This window comes from Corapipo altera, unplaced genomic scaffold (genome assembly GCF_003945725.1).
Source record: "Corapipo altera isolate COAL_440 unplaced genomic scaffold, ASM394572v1 22b, whole genome shotgun sequence".
NCBI classification, from domain to species: Eukaryota; Metazoa; Chordata; class Aves; order Passeriformes; family Pipridae; genus Corapipo; species Corapipo altera.
The window spans coordinates 4,095,840-4,118,280 of NW_020884876.1; the positions used below are offsets into that span (position 1 = coordinate 4,095,840).

The following is a 22,441-nucleotide window of genomic DNA, read 5'->3' on the forward strand; positions in this document are numbered from 1 at the left end:
TCATCAAATGAAAAAAGTTTTCTCTTCGTCAAACAACAAAATTATTGTTGAATAGAGAAACATACAGCTGTAAACTTCATAAATTTGAAATGCCAATATGCTACAAATTGGACATGTCTCAGAAATTAGCTAAGAAATGGAAAAAACCCTTGTCTTAATTCTATTTGAAGTTGTGTTAGCTGTCATGGGCAAACACTATCTTCATACATAGATCAGCAGAACCAACTGAACTGATAATAGAATACTGTTTTGAACATCATATAAAGAGATACAGGTGACCAAAGAATCTTAAAAACCTAACTGTTCATATCACTCTCATGCTTGTTGAGAAATGGACAATGACTATACAGTATAGTTTCAAAAATAAATTATTTTCATTTTCTTCAGTATGCCAAGACAGTTTGCTATACATCTAGATAAAAACATTGAGCATAACTGCTTTAGTTCTGAACAACTAAAACTTTAACTATTGAATTATAAGTTTAATGGAAAAACTGTACTTTTAAAGAAGTTGTGTTTTCTCTGTCTTGGATATTAAGATCAGAAGTGTGTATGTGTCTCCAACAACATATTAAGTTAAATATTTGAAAGATTTCCTCATTCTTGCACAGCAACCAAAACCCAGGACAATATATTTCTGTTTACTGGTGTATATAAGTAATTTTAATATAATATTATCATTCAGACTTAGATTTTTGCAGATCTGAAAGTTTCTAACTCCAAAAGTCAAACTTCTAAAGGAATATAAGGACAACCTATAATGATGTGCAGAAGAGTCAATGGTTGCATATATCTGTCTAATTATATATATGCTGTCACATAAAAAAAGAAACCATGTTTAGTTCATCTGTGTGTCTTCCAGTAGACATTCAACTTGCAAACTACCTGCTGTTCAAACAACGTGAAGCCAGGGCTAGGCAGCCAGCAACAAGAGCATGTTCAGTTGTGAGCATGAAACATGAGTTTTATCCAGGAAATAAACTGCTCTGCTTATGTCTGAAGCTAAAGTGGTGTTCAAATTCCCTCGAGAAATAACTGTCTCAACCTAGATGATAAGTTGTCTCATTACTGATCTTAAAAGTACTTCCCATCATAGTACTGACAAGTGGAGCCTGACGTATCAATACAGACAACATTGTGCCAAGGCAGTAGTCAAAACTCACTGGAACACTGCAAGACAAAATATCTGAAGTGGATAACGGCATTCTTAGAGGGAGTCACAAAATAAGTCTTTTAATACATTGATTCCTAAGGGAAAATCAGAATATGGAGACACACAAAACCAAAAGTACAACCAAAACCAGTAAAATAATTTGGTGCTCATAGTTCCTAGGATATGTGGCTGTTATGGGCCAACCCAAAAGAGACGCTAAGAAATAAAGGGGTTCGCACTGGTATTTTTTCTACCATTACAATTTTTTCAGCTTTGCCAAACTCCAAAATTCAATAATGTAATAATAATGTCATATTAAATAAATGTCAATATCAATGCCAATTGCGTACATATCAGAAAATGTATAAAAGTCCCCCCCACCAAGAGGGGGACTTAGGTTTCTGATTGTCCCACGTTATTATACAATGTCACTTCATAGCAGTAAGAGGACTATTTCAAATTTGTTTTTTAAAACTAATTTGAAACACCTGCAGAAAACTTTCAGTCAGGTATTTCTACACTGGTATTTGGTTAGTAACAAAAATGCATGGTAAATCTCTTACTGAGTAATTAATCAGATTGACGGAGGGTCAATATACTTCATTCAGTAACAGCTATATGAAGAATAAATTATATAAAATTGTAGTTCTACTGAGGTTAGAATAACTTAAAGATGGTAGAAGATAAAACTTTTATCAGAGAATAATGTTCAAGTGATTAAATCTTTAAAAAAACGTAAGCTAATCACCTACGTTATGGTCCATGCAAATACAGGACAACAAAAATGAAGGCACAGCAAAAAACATTTCTTTCCTTACTAGCCTTTAAATTTGATATCTATTACATATGTGAAATAATCAGGATGTTATAAACATACAATATATCCATATTTTACACTATGTTATGTCACTGAGTTATGACTTGAGTGTCCTATACTTCCTGAAACCCCTAGTATACTAATTGTGCGGACACAAAAAAAAAAGTAACTAACAGCTTTGAGCTTCATTAAGCACATATAACATAGACTAAGTGAGAGGTAATTACATCCTGATGGAAATTGAAAGACACACATTTCATGGGGGAGCCTGTGAACCATGGCAAGGTTAGTAAAAAAAAAGGAATTTATAAATGCTCCATGAAATTCAAGCCTCCTAAGATTATTATTTTGATATTGACAAAAGTTACAGATTTTAGTTTCTGGTTTGATTTCTCCAATATGTTTTGCATATCTCCTTTAAAAATCAGGCTTAAGAGACACGAGGAAAGTTGTGTTCATTCTTGAAGACAGCAGTTGTTTACTTTTCAGGAAAGCATTTCGTACAATAGGTGAAGTTTAAAGTTCAACCATGTGATTCAGAGATTTTGATAGTTCCATTAGGGGACAATGTAAGAGACTGTCACATTATTTTATCCTTACCACTCAGAACAGAGTGGATCCACTTGATGCTCGCAAAACAATAAAGAGTTTTATTTCAATGATGAGTTTAGGTCAAGAATTATTTCTGGGTTAAGTTATAGGCAGACCATTTTGTTCAAGGTCAGATCTTCTTCTAATACAGCATTATGAATTATTACTTTCCATGTAAACCCAGGATAGTATGGTGTGTCCTGCTAGTCACACTGTTCTTGATACAGGCCAAGATGCCATTGGTCTTCTTGGCCACACATGTATCTTTCTAAACAGATGACTGGACAGTGAGGTACCAGATCTTGAGTACACATTAAAGGACAGTAACACTGAGCTACCAGTGGGGGGATATCTTTCAAAAAATTATTTTTATGTCTCTAATTTCTCTGGATAATATTCCTTCTGCTAAAGCTCAGCTGGAGTTGAAACTGCCAGAAATACGGGGAACAATAAAAAGAGGTTTTTTTAAATATATTAATGGCAATAGATAGTGTAACAATAACATCAGCCCATTACAGGATGAGGATGGCCACCTCACAAACAGGAACAGAAACAAGGCAGAGGTATTTAACCTTTGCCTCAGTCTTCAACACCAATGACAGACCAAGGGGGTCTCAGTGTCCTGAGCTAGAGAACCATGACTGTGAGAATGATCAACTCTCAGTCAGCCCTGAAATTATGTGGGATCTGCTGATCCAGCTGGATCTCTACAAATCTATGGGGCCTGATGGGAGTCATCACAATGCCCCTCTAGATGATTTTTGAGCAGTCTGGGGAATCTGGAGAGGTCCCAGCTGACTGGAATCTGGCAAATGTTGTCCCAGTTTTCAAGAAGGGCAAGAAAGAGGACCCCGGAAACTACAGGCCTGTCAGTGTCACTTCAGTACCTGGTAAAGTTATGGAGAAGATTATTCTGGGAGGTATTGAAAAACACCTGAAAGACAATGCAGTCATCATTTACAGCCAGTGTGGCTTCATGAGGCTTCATGCTTATCAAATCTGGCTTCCTTCTATGACAAGGTAATCCACCTAATTGATCAAGGAAAGCCAGTTGATGTAACCTTTGAATTTCAGTAAAGCTTTCAGTTTTGTCTCTCACAGTATCCTTCATGTCCAGCACCCAGCTGGATAAACACATCATGCAGCGTGTGAGCAATTACCTCACGGGTTGAACATAGAGGGCGATAGTGCATGGTGTAACATCACACTACTGACCTGTCACTGGTGGGGTTCCACAGGGCTCCATTTTAGGCCCTGTGCTCTTCAACATCTTCATAAATGACTTGGACATAGGACTGGAAAGGATACTAAGCAAGTTTGCAGACAACACAAAACTGGGAAGAGCTGTTGACTCCCTCAAAGGCAGAGACCCTGACAAATTAGAGGACTGGGCAATCACCAGCCATATGAATTTCAGCAAGGTAAAGCATGGGATTCTGCACCTGGGATGGAGCAACTCTGGATGTTCATACAGACTGGAGAATGAGATGCTGGAAGGCAGTGCCACGGAAAGGGATTGGGGGTCCTGGTCCCTGGCAAGCTGAACATGATTCAGCAGTGCCCTGGCAGCGAGACCAACCCTATCCTGGGGGGCATCAGGCAAAGCATAGGCAGCTGGTCAAGGGAGGTGATTGTCCCGCTCTGCTCCGTACTGAGGTGGCCTCACCTTGAATATTGTGGAGTTTTGGGCACCACAACATAAGAAAAATATGAAGCTATTGGAGAGCATCCAAAGGAAGGCAATGAAGATGGTGAAGGGCCTTGAGGGGAAGCCATATGAGGAGCGGCTGAGGGCACTTGGTCTGTTCAGCCTGGAAAAGAGGAGACTGAGGGGAGACCTCATTGCAGTCTACGACTTCCTCATGAGGGGAAGAAGAGGGGCAGGAATTGATCTCTTCTCTACGGTGGTCAATGATGAAACCCGAGAAAATGGCCTGAAGTTGTGTCAGGGGAGGTTTAGATTGGATATTAGAAAAAGGTTCTTCACCCAGAGGGTGGTTGGGTACTGGAACAGGCTCCCCAGGGAAGTGGCCACAGCACCAATCCTGACAGAGTTCAAGAAGCATTTAGATGATACTCTCAGGCACATGGTGTGACTCTTGAGAATGGCCCTGTGCAGGGCCAGGAGTTGGACTTGATGATCCTTGTGGGTCCCTTCCAACTCAGCATACTCTCTGGTTCTGTCATTACCTTCTGTTTTGCTCATCTGACACATCAGGGCAATTATTTGTAACTTGTATTTACCTTTCAACTTTCTGACATGGTACATTGGAAGAAGAGATTGCAATCCCTGAAAGTTTCTCTACATTTCCTAGTCATATTACATAATCTGATAAAATGAAACTTGGTCAGCTTGCCTGTACTATGTTTTTACACAATTGTAAACAAACTATATTTTCTTTTTTTATTACTTCTTTAACAAGCTATTCAACATCTGTCCTTAAGAACAATTCACTTCAGTTCCGTCTTACCATGAGATGAATGGCCTTACAGAAAATCCTGTTTCTCCTCTCTGCGTATAAAAAGAGCATGGTATAACTAGCTCAGATTCAGAATGTGACTTTTCTGTGCAAGGTCAGTATATTCAGAAAACTTTTCCAATTGGAAACTTGATCTCAGAAAGGCTTTTATTATGCCAAATTGCCAGTGGCTGCAGCTTTATAGTTAAAAATAGAAAGTCAACAGCTAATATAAATTAACAGTGTTGCAATTGACAGCCAGCAATGACAAACTATGACCTGGCTCTTCATAACCCTTTGAAGTGGTGCAATTACTACTGTTTCTATAAAAAGCTCAACACTGGCATATGCCAAAACAGGAAATAATTTAAAATAATGTCAAAATGTCAAAGTAGTCAAATTTCAGCAATTATTTTATCATGGCTAGATTCCCCTTTTGGGTAAATATTCTTTAGGCTTCTAGCTGCACTTCTGATTTCCTATCACTGCCTAGTTATACAAATAAAATTTCTTGGTTTATATTTACCTATACGTATATACACATACATGGAAAAAAAAAAAATATATTTCAAAGTTATTGCATTTTTTGTAGCATGTATTGCAATAGCATGTATTGCAAATATGCACATTTCCCAAATGTGCATGTGAGGACATAAGCATGAAGATATTACTGAACTTTTAATATGACAGTCTTCTAGCAGCCGATTTTTGAATGCATATTCCAATGTGATACTAACTAGTCCAAGCAGAAGACTACCATTCCATGAATCTGCAGAAGAAAACTCATATTCTTCTGTGTATAAATAACAAAACCTATTCGAACAGGATCAAGGAACAGTGTTTATAAAAGTTGACACAATTCGTTTTCTGTACTAGATTCTTGCACTGATTTAGTGATTCACCATAAACTTTTAACGTTCTAACAAAGCTTTGATGTGCAAGAAAGAAAACTATTTAAAAACTACCTTTTTTAAAATTTTGTTTTAAAAAGATTGCATGATCAAATTCTAAGAGCTTTAAGCTGAATAGTACTATAATAGCTTCTACTGTGAAAGGTCAAACATTTCCTAGATATGGGAGCAGTAGTTTTAAATATTCTATTGGAATACAACCTTCTGCACAGAGAAAAATTCTGTGCTTTGTAAAACATTTTCTTATCCTATTAAAATGTCCATTCTCAATTCTCCTCTGGTGTAGTAGCAGACCATTTTACTGAAGTGAACAGTTATGCCTAAATATATTTCTTGTACAAATCAACAATTATTAATAAACAAAAATATATATGGATGTCCTATTTTGAAAGTGCGTTATGACAAAAAAAATAAAAAAGAAAAAATAGAACAAAAAAACCAAATCCAGCCCCTGCCTCCAAAAAAGGCAGCCCCCCAAATCTTCTCACCAACTCTTCAGCACATGAATATTAAAGTCATACAGTTGTCAAAATATTAATCCAACATATTCATCCACAGGTATTTGCACAATACATCTCACCAGACAACAGTCTCAGATAACTCAACAGATAACAGAGCATTAACAGATTTAGGACAATTTTAGACATATGTTCTTTGCTGCTTTTGTTGATTGCTTTTTTATTTCCAATAGACTAATGGAGAATAGAAAAGTTCTGTGACCATAGAAATTTGAAATTTATAACCAATAACATCAAAATATGGTTTATGAAGGTCAAAATCCAAAGAGAAAGATTGCACTGATCCTAGCAGAAGAACTACTATTTTAAACTGTTGAGAGTTCTATCTTTTATTTTGATATACAAAAAGAAACTACTCTGCTGCCAGTTAGTATGCACTTCTACCGGTTTCCACTAAACACAGATGTTCTTTCAAGTGTACATCTGAAATACAGATTTGATAACACTTTGATGATATTAAAGATTCCAGGCAGAGACTGTCTCAGAAAAGCATGTGACTTTTAGACCCATCCCCTTCCCTATCAACACCAAAACAGCTACTCTAAGTTCTAGGTGAAACACGGTCGAAATTGTCAGTAAACTCTAAAAAAAATACTAAGAACAACAAAAGCTAAAAAAGGCACCATATGTTGATCTGAAAAAAACAGTTTCCTCCTAGGAGAGATACCACACAGAACAGATATAGTAAACTCCTACTGATTATTATTCAGTGATGACAAGCAACCAAAAGATGTTTGGGGCAGTCATCATGACATTTTTGGTTGGGTAAATAAAAAAAAATCTAAGACCTAGATAGATTTTCAGAAGATATGATTAACCAAAAGTATCTGAATACAGGGCACCAGTTCACTCACTGCAGAATATACACAAAAGGTATAAATATCTGAAGTAACACTCGAAGTATATATGATTTTTCACCAAAAATTACAAGATTTCTCGATAACATGATAAAGGAAAAAAGAAATAAAACTAGCAGTTTGTACTTCAAAAAATGGGGTACATAAAGTTACTTAATACTTACCACTGTGAAATTCATAACCTTCAAAATCCATATTGTCATTGCTAAATTAACAATCATGGTAACCAACAGCAGTAGGACAAAGAAGTATAAGCACCTCTTTCGCCATCCATAAATCCCTACTGGGTAAAACTGAGGTTGCTCAGTCCTTGGAAGGCTGTTCTGTTGTGTTGCTAATATATACTGCTCTCGGGTCATCTGGAAAAAAAAGATGTAAGCATAAGTGAGCACATGAGAGATCTGTTTTTCGTATATTTTAGTACATGAAGATTATCTGAGAATGTATAGAAAATCAGTTTCTCTGGACACAGAATGGATGCTTTCATCTAGTATTAAGCACATCAATATTATTTTACCTACGCATTTATAAAGAATTTGGTGGGTTCTGTTGATTTAAAGTAAACCTTTGATTTCTATTTTAAATTATATTTGCATTTCAAATCTGCCATCAAGAAACTTTTAAAAATAGTAAGGTAGTCCATGCATGTATCTTACATTCTGTTTCTGAATGTTGTTTTATTGTCCTTTATAAAATCATTCAGGAAAATTTTTGTTCTAGCTTTGGCTGAGGTAAAAGTAATTTTCTTCTTATAGGTTATAACCAGTACACTTTTTCATATAAATAGAAGAAAAATCTCATCTTTCTAAAATACATATTTAATAAATGAAGATATCACTTTTTATTATCCTTAGTAAATTAAACTAATAATTGATATCATTATACATACATCCTTATTTTACGAAAACAGAAATTCATTTTGCCCTTTAAGAGATACGGATACTACCATAATCTGTTGTATTTCTGAACTAGTTTAAGTTCTTCTAGCACATGAGCAAGCAAACTTCTTAAAGTTACTATTAAACTTCTTTAGAATAAAAATGTTTATGGCATTTAATAAGGAACCATTTAAGATTTTTTACATCCTTAAATTTCTTTTACAGATATTTATATTCATATTCAGCTGTCACATTGGCTTTAGACTGGAAGGTATTAACTTTTCTCCATGACTTAAAAATTAAATTAAAGCAGTCTCATTCTGTTTATGTAAGAGTTCATCCTGAAATATGCCCATTAAAAATGTCAGTTTACTAGGCTTTGTGCTCAGGGGAAGGAAGAAAACACAAACCAAAAACTATCCAAAACAAACAAACAAACCCCCAACAAACTCATAAACCAGATAAAACGATCAGTTTTGCATTTAAAAGCTGCCTTTATTTTCCCTAACAGAAAGCAAAAAATGCACAAAAACAGGTCAGTTGATTCAATGAGAAATAAAAACCAGATTAGATCCATTTGAAGGATCAAAGAAATGTTGATTTCATAAGATTTTTAAAATGTGAATCTCAAAAATATTTATGTGAACATCTGTGCTGCTAGATATTTATCCAAATCAACACTCTCGAGGTTTTACCATTCTTCTTAGTGAATGAGATATTAATGGAATAAATTAACTCACCGTGAATAATTAGAGCCACAAGTCACAGAATACACACTCATATTACAAAAATATATATATAACTAAATCAAAACAGAAATTAAAAATTTATTAAGCAGGTTTTAAATAAGTTAGTAAGCAAGCATTTTGTAATTTTTATTCTTTTCAATCAGAATTGCTTCTCTTTGCCAGCAATTTCAATTACATGTAATGTAATCAGTTTATTTATGTAGTAAACCATTACAAATACATTTCCCTCAATGGCATTTCTCAGTCCTCCCAGGCTTTAAGACCTTAGATCACCTCCTTATCACATCCTGGCAGTTTTCATCCTAGTTGTGTCTGAATTCCTCATGAATCCATAAACAGAATGCACGAATGAGTTAATCAATGTGAGTTTCTACACATTTATTTAGCCATCTGTTACAACAAAAATGCATTATATAACTATATTTTGAGATTTGAAGTAATTAGTATTTTTAATACCATTTCCATTGCCTTGTGATTTAACTTTTATATTACCTATGAAAAAATATCATTAAAAGTAGTTGAAAAGTCAGCTTCTAGATTATGAGAACATCAGAAGTAGCAATGGTCCTAAAATTGTGAACGTGGTCCCATGGAACAGACCCTTTGCAATACAATCATTAAATAAAATGACATTTTATTCCATCACCACAGCCAGGCATCATCAGTTCCCTTAGTGTATGCTGTTCAACTGTGTGAGGCTTGGTGAAGCAAGCTGTTCTTCTGCAGTCCATGGAGGTCCACACAGCAGCCCATGGAAGACCTCATGCTGGAATAGCCAGAAGTGCCAGCATTTGTGACCCCATGGAGAGCCTGTGCTGGAACACGATCCTGTGAATCTATGGACAGGAAGGAGCAGGTTTTCTGTTAGGACTTGTGACCCTGTGGGATGCCCACACTGGAGCAGTCTGTTCCTGAAGGACTGCACCCCATGGAAAGGGTGCACGCTGGAGCAGTTCATGAAGAACTGCAGCCTATGGAAAGGATTCACATTGAAGAAGTTGATGGAAGACTGTTCCCATGGCAAGGACCCCACAATGGAGCAGGGGAAGAGTGTGAGGACTCCTCCCACTGAAGAGGAAAGAGTGGCAGAGACAATGTGTGATGAACTGACTGCAATCCCCATTCCCTATCCTCCTGCACCACTCGGGAGGAGGAGGTTAAGAAAACTGGGAGCAAAGCTGAGCCAAGGAAGAAGAGAGGGGTGGTTGGAACATTTTTTTAGATTTGTTCTTATTTCTCATTATCCTATCCCTGGGTTCCCAGAGATCAATATTGGGTCCAACAATGTTTAGTATCTTTATAAGTGATTTGAATGATGGGCTCAAGTGTACCCTGATGGTTTGCTGATGATACCAAAACTCAGTGAAAAGTGGTTACTTCAGAAGGGAGAGCCACCCTGCAAAAATACCGACATAGGCTGGAAGAGTGGGCTAACAAGAACCTTAGAAAGTTCAACAGAGACAAATGGAAGGTCTTGCATGTGGAAAAACATAATGCAGGAGTGCAGCACAGCCTGGGATTTACTCAGATCTGTGGACAGATTGCACTGGAGGAGTATCATAAACAAGGTAAAGGAATCTATCAGAGCAGTGAAACTACTTAGTCATGTCAAACTGCAACTGAATATATTTTGCAAGTGTTTATTTTCATCTACACCAACACTTTCTTATCTCTAGCAGAACCGTAACAAAATGGTTGTGCATATTCACTAGGCACAGGTGAATCTGAGTAACCATACAGCATGAAATTTAGACCACAATCAAGCCTATCACCTTCAAACTATTGACATTTTAGGGCCACAGGGTACTGTTGGAACAGATATCTTAGACTTATAAAAGTAATTAAAGAATGGAGAAGAGACATTTTACAGTTTCAGAGTTTATTTAGTCTTTGGTAAAATCTCTTACAGAGGTAAATTTTCAAAGCAGAAAAATGAAAGAGAAGACCATTGGAAAATGTACTAAACCTACAAGTGAGATTGTTGATATAATTCCTGAAGATAGGGTGGTGATCTACTTAAGCCAATGTAACAAAAACTGTTTAAAACATAATTATGCCTTTCAAGTAATTCTCAAGGCAAATATAAATTCATCTTAATGGATAATGAAGAATTAATTAAGATAATTAATTAAGATAATTAAAATAATTTCTTGGAAGAAAAGAGCCTCACAGAAGAAGAACCAGATTTGACAATATGGAATGAAACAGAGGTATTATTGTTCTTAACTAAAAATGTTTCATCAAACAGGAGAAATAATCCAGTATTTGCTCTTAACATCTGGGCAGTCAATTTCACTTTCAGCTTACTGATTTTCTGAAAAGAAAATGATATTGTGTTGCGTATTTTAAATAGAGGAAATTTTACTTCTGGATCAGCTCTACATATACTCTAAACCTATGTTGATTGTATTTATCTTACCTCTTTTTTTAAAAGTAACCCAAGAATGCAAATAAATGTGTTAACAAGTTTTGTAGGTTTTTTGACAATTAAAAAAAAAAGTGGTAAAAGATACACTTAGATAAAATAATCGTAAGTGGTAAGGGTGCATAAAAGGGATGGGGTGTCATATAGTTTGAGATCCTGGATCCGAATCTCACTGAAGTATTGATACGGGTTGGAACCAACTCAGTGTGAGTGTGTGTGTGCATGTAGGGAAGGGCTGGGCCTGGACCTGCAGGTCCCTGGTAAAATCTGCACATCAGGCCTGTGCTGGGAGCATATGGCAGAGCTGAAGGCAAGGCCTGCAGCCCACGCAGAGCACATGGCAGAGCTGCAGGCCCTGCAGCCAGGCTGTCGGTCAAGGCAGACCTGCCTGGTAACCTGCCCACACCACACCCCTGCAGCCTGTGACTGGCTACAGCACAACTCACTCTGGCCTGGAAGGCACTGACTGGATATCCTGCCTGGGAGGGAAAACTCTATAAATACACGAGACTCCATGCAGTCTCTCTCTTCTCCCTCTCCAGCTGGCACCACTGAATCTTGTTGGTAACTGTTCTCCTCTCCTTTCTCTCCTTCTCTCTTTCTTTACCCCTTTTAATCTGTTTTCTTTTACTATCTTCCTTGTCTTGTGGGTAACTTAAAACCAATGAACTCTGTTCTACTAAAGCTGGTATATGGATTGTTTTAGTGGGTGTTTCCTGTGGAATGGGTCTTTGGGCTGAATGCTAGTGAAATGCTTTTTTCTTGATTGTGTTTTACTCCTGTAAAAACCTTTTGCCAAAATATCTTATTTTTCACACTAAATTAAAAGGAATTTCTCTTAGAGAAGAGTGTATGACTCTTTTTCAGGGTGCTAATTAGAGGTTATAATGAACCAAAAGGCTTTTAAAAAGTCTTAAATACAAATGGAACCACTCTGGGCAGTTTATAGCTTAATCCGGAATGCAACATATGGTAATACCATTCCAGTAATGGAATTAAAAAATTTTTCTTGAAGTGTGGTTGACTGAATAAAAAATGAAGTTAACGGAGGAGCTTCTCCATGCCATACTGAGGAGCATGCTAGATAATGGCTAAAGAGATGAAGATGAGTACAGAAGAGCATGATTATACTTAAAAGAAATAGCAGAAGTTATCAGAGGGCTTTTCAACAGCTTGATATGGCTGTTGAAAAACAGACAATCTAATAAAAAACTGGTATCTCAGTGGGGATGGGGAAAGGTAAGAGATAAGAAAGAAATTTTGTAAATTATTTTCTAGGATAACTACAATTTTCTCCTAAAACAAGCATTCTTATCTCGTAATGAAGACTCAGATTCCAGTGCTTTTCCTATCCTAAACCTATGACTCATGCAACTAATGCTCTTTAAAACAAACAGGATCTGTGTCAGCATCATTGTATATATGAGGAATGAAAGCTCAGGGTAGGAGAAAAAAACCTGCTTCACAGACAATGAGCAAACTAGTGAGAAACTGAAGTCTCATTACATTGCCTTTCATTTGGAATTACTTTCAGGTTTTTTTTTCTGTTTTCAAGACAATACAAGTTTGAGGGAATTACAATGAAAGCTCATCAAAAGTTAGTTTTTCTAACTCACGTTCTCTCCCAATTTCTTTTTAGCTTTCTGAGAAGCTCAAGTTGAACATCTCAAGAGTTTCACTATCCCTTCAGCAAATACTGTAACTCAGATTGCTTAGAGACCCACAGCATTCTCTAATCTTACTCAGATTTTCTGTTAGCTACAGTTAATACATTTCACTTGACAGACCTTTCTATTAACCAACCTTTCACACTCCTGCCTTTGAGAAAATTATTATTCAGTTACAGATTTTTTCAAAAGTGCTTAATAAAGCCTGCCTACATGCCCAAGGGTTTAGAACAGAATAAAGGAATCTATGTTAGAAACATCAATACAATGATTAAAAGTGGTCTGAAATTTTCAAGGAAGATTGCTTTTATTGAGAACAGATTGATTCATTGAAATTTATCCAAATAAAATGGAGAAGGATTAGAGGGATGGCATCAGACCACCAGACATTCACCCACAGGTTGGAGGGAGAGAAGAATTTTTCAATTTTTTAAGAACTTCCAACATTTTTAGAACATTCAACATTTAGAACTTCAGCATAATTATTTTACTTTCTATATTTATATATGAAACAAAAATAATACATTACTTACTTTCATGACTATTTTTTTTGTTACATTTCTTATTAAAAAGGAATTCCCTACATAGGTATATCAAGACTGAAGTAAGAAAGTAACTTTAATGATGATAGAAATATAACTCTGGGAATGATTTGATAGTTTTTCTATTATAAATGTAAAATGTTTATTTAAAGCTACAATTTTTAATTCTGACAATATATTATCACAAGAAGTACTTAGGAATATTAAAAAAAAACACAAAGAAATAAACATCTAATTTGACCAACCAAAATCTGAAGTAGTTTGCCACTCACATCATGAATGAGATAAGCAAAAAAAACATATGATTTTTGCCACCTCTGGTATTGTAATTGTACCCTGGAACACAACAATGCTTTTAAAAATTTTCATTACTGATTGATTATCTGTGCGTTATTTTCTTAATTCATAGCAAGAATGAAAAACATAAAAGAATCTTAAAATATAAAAATACAAAAATACAGTATGACACCATCTAGACCCAATAATGATTTGGGTTGGTAAGGAACATTTTAGCAATCAGATGAGCTGTAGAGCTGAAGAGATAGAAGAACTATAGCTAGCAGGGAAAATTCTTTACATCAGCATTTACAGGAAAAAAAAAATCAAAACCAAGCTCAAGACATCATATAGTTTATTTGCCATAACCAGCTGTCTCTCTCCAGTCACCCTGATAGTACCATGGCCTCTGGCCAGCAGCTTATGCTGTGGACAGCTCTCTTTTTGTATGACACTATTGCAGGTCATTCATTTTGCATGCCCTCTACAGAGTATGTGTTATTAAGCTTACAGTGGAAAACAATTTTACTGTTTTCTTCATAGACTTTAGCTGAAAGTCTACCATATATAGTGAAAAATGCATTATACAGAGCAGGAAGTGCTGTAAGAACCATAACACTTCTTATGCAGCAAATGCACAAATACTTAGTACGTAACACCCCAATCTTAGCTCTAAAATCAAGAGTTTGGATGAAATCAATAGGAAGTTCAATACAACAACAAATATGAAGATGGCAAGCAAGTTGTATCTTTTGGAAAGGCCTTATGAATGAAAGGATGGATTTTATTGCAAAGCTTTTAAAATGCCAAGCAGCTCTTGTTGTCACTTCCAGTATGTATTGAAGCAGATGAATTGTTCCTTCTCTTCTGCAAGGGTTTGGTAATCTACATACTTCAAAAATTAACAGAAAAAGATTGTATTATCTTGATTTAGTTGGGATCATACCAACTGAGAATAGACTGACAAGGTATTAGAACTGCATTATTAGAGAATTAAATACTGAATGGAGAGAGCAGCTTCCTCTGAAATCATCTTTATGTGGGCTACATCTGACACTTGTGAAGTTTTCTCCTTATTGTACTAGCCATTCAAGCCTTTCAAAGGCAGCCAAAACCATATCAGCAACTGAACCTAGTACAAACAGTCATTGGGCAACAAATTGGTGACCCTATATGATAAAAGCCTTATCACTCTATTTTATGTTGTCTACATGCAATAGAAATCAGTGTTAAATCCTTATTACTCTAATGGACAATTTTTTATTTGTTGGATTTTGGGGTTTTTTTTCTGTGTAATATAATGGGGATCCATCACTACTGCTTCAGTAGCTCAAAAGCATTTGAAGAGTATGGTTCTTCTGAGACCTGTACTCAGGTATTTCATGGAGTCACAGGATGAAGCACGAAGAGCTCACCTCTCAAGCAGGGCTGCCTAGAGCAGGTTGCTCAGGACCATGTCAAACTAGCTTTTGAGTATCTGCAAAGATGGAGACTACACCAACTTGCCCTCACAGTAAAATATAAACTTTATTTATCACAGACTACTTTTGTCACAGAGGTGTCAAATTTTAGGGTCTTCAAGATTCTAATCTGAGAGTTTGATGCTTTTTTGGTTCAGCCATGGATTTTTGTCCTGGTGACTTTCAGAAATGAAGGTAGAACTGCACACAAAGCTCCAAAATTGTGTTTTCTAATGAACATATTTGGAAATCCCTTTCCACTCTTGAAAAACTAAAGGAAGAACATGCAAATAACTTCAGTATCAAGCTGTACATAAAGTCAGTTGATTACATAATTTATGTGATTTGAATTTTAATAATTCAGAAGAATCTGTTTTTCTCCTTGGCCACAAAGTACAGTTTTGTCATCAGTGTCAACAAGTCGTAAGTCAGTATGTTTTTACTGACAATTCTCTTGGCTTGATAATGTCAATTAGAATTCCATTTTTTTGCTAAGTCAATACAATTAGATTACTACAGAGACTTCATTACAGCCACAGGCAGGACAGCAGCTGAGGTACACAATTTTCTCCCTATGATGCCACTGCTCACTAAACAGTTATTATAACAATTGTCTATAAAAGGACAATAAATGTTTGCATCTTCAATAATGTTCTCCAATAAAATTATCACTTCACAAAAATGGATATCAGTGACCTGATACTATTACCATTATTACTCAGTGTGAGCATTTATGACTGTTGTGTTTAACATATTTAATTGTAAAGTTCACTGCACAATGATCTTCACAGCATGTTAACAAAAATAAATAATCATGTAATGAATAGAATCATATTTTCCCCGCTGTTCTGTGACTTGAAATGTTTCTAAATAATAATATTATTTAGAATGTTTCTAAATAATAATATGCTATACTATTCTTAAGGCAGCTGAATTCAAATCCAGGCTTGATGTTTCCCAGTAATATGCCTTTTTAAGTTACATTTTCAATAACCAACCACAACAATTTCAGTATAATTTCAGTGTATTTTTAAAAGAAGCTTGGGTTTCAAAAGCTTACTCATTATTTTACTTTATTTAGTTTTCTAATCATATAAATTTTCATGTGGTGTTTGAGAATAACATTTAAGGTGTTTTATCTAGATACACTGGCTATATAGTATATTCTAAGGATAACCTTAATCAAATTAAGTGGGATCACAGAAGTCCAGTGACAGCAACACAAGGTTCAGTATAGGTGTGTTGTCTTAGAGAAAAGCAGACACCTAAGGAGACAAGCAGATGATGACTAGACTGTTGGAGTCCAAAAATTTGGACACCAGAAAAGAAACTGCTAGGTTTAAACAGAAAACCCTGAGTCACAGAAGCTGGGGAAAAACCTCCCTTTGAGGGCCAGACCAGATGTCACTTGTTTGCAATGCTCTACCAAGAAACAGGGAGACGGTGCTCTGATGTTATCAGACCTCTGCATAAAACCCATTGTGTTCCCCTCTTTGCATGTGTATTCTCTGTATCCCATGCATTTTGCAATCCTGAATACCTTTCTCCCCCCAGGAAATCCCCCAAGATAAAGTAGGGTTTTTCCTATGATGTAATTGTGAGACCCCAAGATTTGTTAACCTGGGTTATGTCATCCTTGTGAAACCCCCAATTTTAACGGAATGAATATGCAAACTCCCTGTTGAATATGCAGACCCTAAACCCTTTAAATATGAAGTTGTAAGTCCAATAAAAGCATTCCAGCTTCTTACCTCCCTGGGATCCTCTTAGCTTTATTGACCTCCGCAGTAGACTGCTGAAAGACGCAATAGCTTAACTGCCCTAGCAGCATCTGTGATAGCTCTCTGGATGTCATCTCAAATATTCCTACTACTAGATAAACAGATAAAATTTGTCTTACTGAATAAATTCTAAAAGTTTATTACAACAGCAACAAAGTCAGGAAAATCATGGCAAACCATTGGATCTCAGTTAAAAAAACTCAACCACTTTTCTATTAATCCTAGTGGGCCCTCATCCCTGTTGCTCTACATATCTCAATAAGGCATGACATATCCACAAGCACTAGGATCAGCACTTTACATCTGCTCATCTCCTTCTCTTAAGGCCACTGAGGAGATAAGATGAAGAATGTCTTTGCTAAGGATATTCCACCATGAGAAAACCTGGCAACCACATCAATGGAAGATGGCAGGATCAATATTTCAATAGCTTGACAAAAACTGGCACTACCTTTCCTCTGTTAGTGATACATTTCCTTATATCAATTTTAGTAGATGGTGACAAAAGTGCAATCTTCAAGAGTCAGGAAAGAAATTTTAAGAGTGGTAGATTCACGAAACTCAGCTAGACTGGAAGAAGCAGGTGGAATGAACACTTTGAGAGGAATTACCCTCTTTAACTAGTTCATTCCTACCTGTAGTTTGAAGTCTAAAATTTGTGTGGTGGGGTAATCATGTATTACACAATCAAAGAAGAAGAAAGATAGAAAATATGAACCAAAACCTGAATTTCTAGAAAGATGAAAAATAAGCTTTTAACCGCTGTTCCTTTTCCTCTTTTTTGCATACACGTGTAGCACAACTCTGCTGCATGGCTGGAAAACAAATACCTGTAGATCTAAAGTCACAAGCATGGCTCTTCTGGCCTAAAACACACAACTCTGTTCATTCGAATTAAAAATACATGGGTCAGATATCAAAGAGTACAGAACAAGTCACATTGAATAAGTGCTATGATATGAAGAACAAGAGTATCACTTAAAAAGAGAATGATTACATTTTGGGTTTGACTTGTATTTGTTAAGCTTCTTCAGTAATGTAAGCAGGCAAAGCTACACTGAGTTTTTAATTCACCATTTTAATCTTGATGTGAATTTAATGGCCTCATATTCAAAATTAATAGAGCCTCTATCCTTTCAGTAGTAATCAATAATGATATCAATATGTAAATTAAAGTTTTGGTGTCACAGGAACACAAGCATGAATCAAATCTTACTGCTATCCACAGCTCTAAAAATATAAGCTAAAAGAGTACAGGCAGAAAAAAATAGAATTTACCTTAATGGAAAAAGATAGATCAGACTAACAGAATTAGATTTAAGAATACACACTCACATACAGACACAGACACACACACATATATACATATATACACAGTACTCTCTGACTTTATAGCACCTACCAATATGGGGTCCTGCTCCAGGCTAAAATAATAACATTTTTAAATTATAACAACAGAGATGTTTTATCATGGAATAAATATTAACATTTTGGGCACCACCACTGTGATAACAATCATGAACAACTCAATACTTAAAATACTCTGAGAATACAGATTTCAGTTATTAATCGATAATTTTACCATGTATTTCATGTGATACCATAAAGCAACAGAGAACACCCTAATTTCCTTGTGCAGACACCAGGAGTCTAAGATGAAATTAGGACCTCCATTGCTTAAGTTTACATGATTTTAATTTAATATAATACATAGGACCAAGAATCTTAATTTGTTTCCCTTTTTTCTTCAGCATTTCCTCCCTTACATTAAGCTCCCTCATCTTTATTGTTACTAATGGATATAACTGTTCCCTCTAATTGGCAGTCTCATAATTTATAAACGTGGTTTCACAGTGATCGCCTGTACCTGTGCCTCCCTCTTTATAAACAATCTCCATGGCATCTTAATACTGTAGCAAAAGTCTCCTCATCTTTCTAGCACCCACGTAACCAATGACATCTCACACAAAAGTATCCAATACCAAGAGATGTTGAACATGGGGTGCAATTTTTAAGTGAAAGTAACCTTCAGAATCATCTTCAATGATAAAAACAGCATTAAAAACACAACAGTGGAGTAACAACTGCGTTTTACTACATGAAATTTGAAATTATTGTTCTCTGCAATTTTAAAACTACATTTACTTATAACTAAATAATTCAGTTCTATGTTTTAAAGTGCTAGAGAACTTCGATTTTCTTTTCAAATTTTAGTTACTTAGGAATAGGAGATCTAAACTCCTGGATCACCTTGGCACTATTTTTCATCAAAAATGGAATCTGACACTTTATTTTATTATTAGAATCATCTCCACAATTTCACTTTCTCCATTCCTGTTTGCATTGGCTTCTTCCAGAAAATGCAGGTAGAAGCACATGTATTGCCAAACAGTCAACCTGTTCAGATTGAGCAGGATACTAAGCACTGAGGAAGGAAGCTCAACCACATAGAAGTCATTTCCTTACTGAAAAGGCATTCCAAATACTTACTAATAATTTAATATGTAATGATTCAATTACATATTTCTTCCACATTAATTAGCTATATTGGCAGTACTGAGGTACTGTTTTTTACTTCCTTTTTTTTTTTGTTTGTTTTTAAAACAATGAATTGGATGATGCCACTCAATTTCTGGGTTAAAAATCTTCAATTCTTTCAAGTGCTGTGGGAAATCTAGAGAGATTCAGGTGGCCATCTATATCTCATCTTTACTATATTCAACTAGTTTCATTTCTTCACTGAAGGGAACTGGGCTAAATCCTTTAATAGTCTAATGCAGGTGGGGGGTTTTCCTGCCTTTCCTCAAATGACTAATGAAAATTAAATGAGACCCACCCCACAGAAAATGTGTTCTCTCTGATGTGAAAATAAAAAAGAATCAATATAACTTGATGAAGAGACAACTGATTGGAATTGAACAAATGAAGCCTTCTTTTTATACTAACAAGAGACTGAAGGAGGAGCCCAGCGCCTACACCATTCTAAGATACACATAAGCACTGTTGGAAGAACAGAAGGAAAAATAACTGCTCTTCACTGGAACTCTACTGAGGCAGCTTTATCAATAGACAGTGTGCAGCTGCCTGTCCCTGTAAGAAGCTGGGGTCAGCAAAATGGAAAACTGACAAACATCCAACACTTGATTTGTTAGAGACTGTACTCCGATGCCATTACTCAGTCTGATTCTTGTGAACAGGATATTCAAGGGAGAATAAGTACAGCAGAGAGAGAGACTGACAGACAAATGATCTGGAAGAAGAAAAAGACTGGAAAATATAGTTTTTGAAGATGCTAGTGTGGAGATTGCTATAAAAATACAGAAAAACAAGCAGATGTCCTCCAGAAGTCCACTTTAATCCTACCAATAATTCAAACTGGAATTTATAACTAGTTAAATATCCATTGGTAAGGGGGAAAAGCCTACTTTGAGGAAGAGCTGTGAGGAAGACTGGCATGATGGTTATGCAGAGGAAAAATGTATGTAAAGAAAAAAAAAACTAAAAAAAAACAGAAAAGGGAGAGAGCTGTGGCTCAAGAAGCAAAAAAAATTGCAGTAAAAAAAGGACTGGGAGAAAAGCCAAGCATTCACTGTTAATATTGGTAAAAGTTAGTTCTCTATGTATTTTGGGAAGGCAGCTAGCACGTCAGCAGAAAACACCTTTGCATACCCTAGAAACTGTCTGTGACTGTCAAAAGCAACCTTTACTGAGCACAATCCAGGAAATTAATGAAATTTCCATCAAAGATCCTCAGCCACACAACAACAACAAAAACAAAAACAGAAAAAAAAAAGGGGGGGGAAATTACTTCAAGAGTTTGCTTTTACCACCCTATCACACTTATCAATAAGTGAAAGTCTCCAGTTTCCTTTAGATAAAAACTGTTAGATTAATAAGAAATCTGTGTTATTCTTTAGAGATAATTTGACTACTGTAAGATCACCAGTAATTAAGAGTCCTTCATAAACACTCTCATCAGCATCTCAACAGTAATGATGGGATTCGTGACAGAGACAAGATGCTGGAAGCATGTTGGAATCAGAATCTCCCATTTGATTAACTACCCGTATCATACTTCACCCATGTTTGCATCAATGAATCAAACTGTCTGATCAGAAATGTTCAGAATAGATCCTGTCTTACTTGTAGCAACCAATGAGTTTGCAGGGTTTGCAAAAATCCAATTCAGCATATTGTAATTCTTCCTTTATATTTCTGTTACAGAATACGTTCTACAAGGAATCCCTAGATTTTATATTTCTGATCAACCAACTTACTGATAATTGACATTAAAGTCCAAAAATAAGAGTTTCTAAACTTACAGAAAATACCTACTGCATTGATGTATTTTTCTTCAACAAGACTTATTTTTGGTGGACACGTTATTTCTTAGTCTATTTTCTCTTCTTTATGCAAACTCCTGGTCATGCAGCCTTTACAGACTTCCCACTTCCAGACATCAATGGACTTAGGATCTTGACTTAAGATGCTAGGGCCATTCCATGCTAAACTCCAGCTCTATGGAAAGCTAATCCTTCACTAACTTTACCCTATTATTGAGGTAGCTATTCCTTTACAGAAAATGACCTCATCATTGCCTGAAGACTAACCACTCCATCCATTCCCAACATTCCTGTAATTCCCTCCCCTATCTGCTAAAGCAACAGGGAACCTAGCATTTTTAGGGTTCCAAAGCTTTCCATTCCTTGCAACAACATAATAAACACATTGAAAATAATTAACACTTATAATTATTTTCTTGAATCAGCCTCCATATTTGTCTGAAATATTGTATGGATTTTGATCAGTTCTCTTAGAAATTAAATATCCCAGTCATTGTCCCTACTCTCCAAGCTTCTTCTTTAGAGCAAGGCATCTTTTCCTTTGGCATGGATCGATTTCAAACCTTTCACAGGCAACACCAGTTGCAGACACCTGATTCCTCAGGTAAGTTAGTTATACATAGAAAGCATTTTCTAGTGGAACAAGCAGTGGGTAATTATTTTACAGTGTGAATAAATGAACCTCTATGTCTTCCTAAAGTCTTTATGTACTGCGTGACAGACTACATAACATACTATGTGACATTCACAACACAGAGACTTAACAAAGCAGACTGATTCTTCACTGTACATTTTTTCAGATTAACCAAACAAGATGTTTGACAAATGCCATGCATCCAGCCCATATATGCCTGTGTCATTATGAGAACATCTTTCTTGGACACCTGAAAAGGTTCCTGGGACCTGCAGAAATACAAAAATCTCTCTTCTTTATTATTTCTCTTAAACATTAGTGATCTGACATTTATGTGAGATTTCATAATACTACTTGGTAACTCTATAATTTGCTGTTGG

At 35.9% G+C, this 22,441-nt stretch overlaps 1 protein-coding gene across 1 annotated transcript in view; it reads right to left on the bottom strand.

Moving 5' to 3' along the window:
- Window positions 1-22,441, bottom strand: part of SGCZ (sarcoglycan zeta) — a 424,586-nt gene that overhangs the window by 180,781 nt on the left and 221,364 nt on the right. The window contains exon 3 of the mRNA XM_027636059.1: window positions 7,471-7,665. Within this exon, the coding sequence (XP_027491860.1) occupies window positions 7,471-7,665 (195 nt within the window). The remainder of the gene's footprint in view (window positions 1-7,470; window positions 7,666-22,441) is intronic.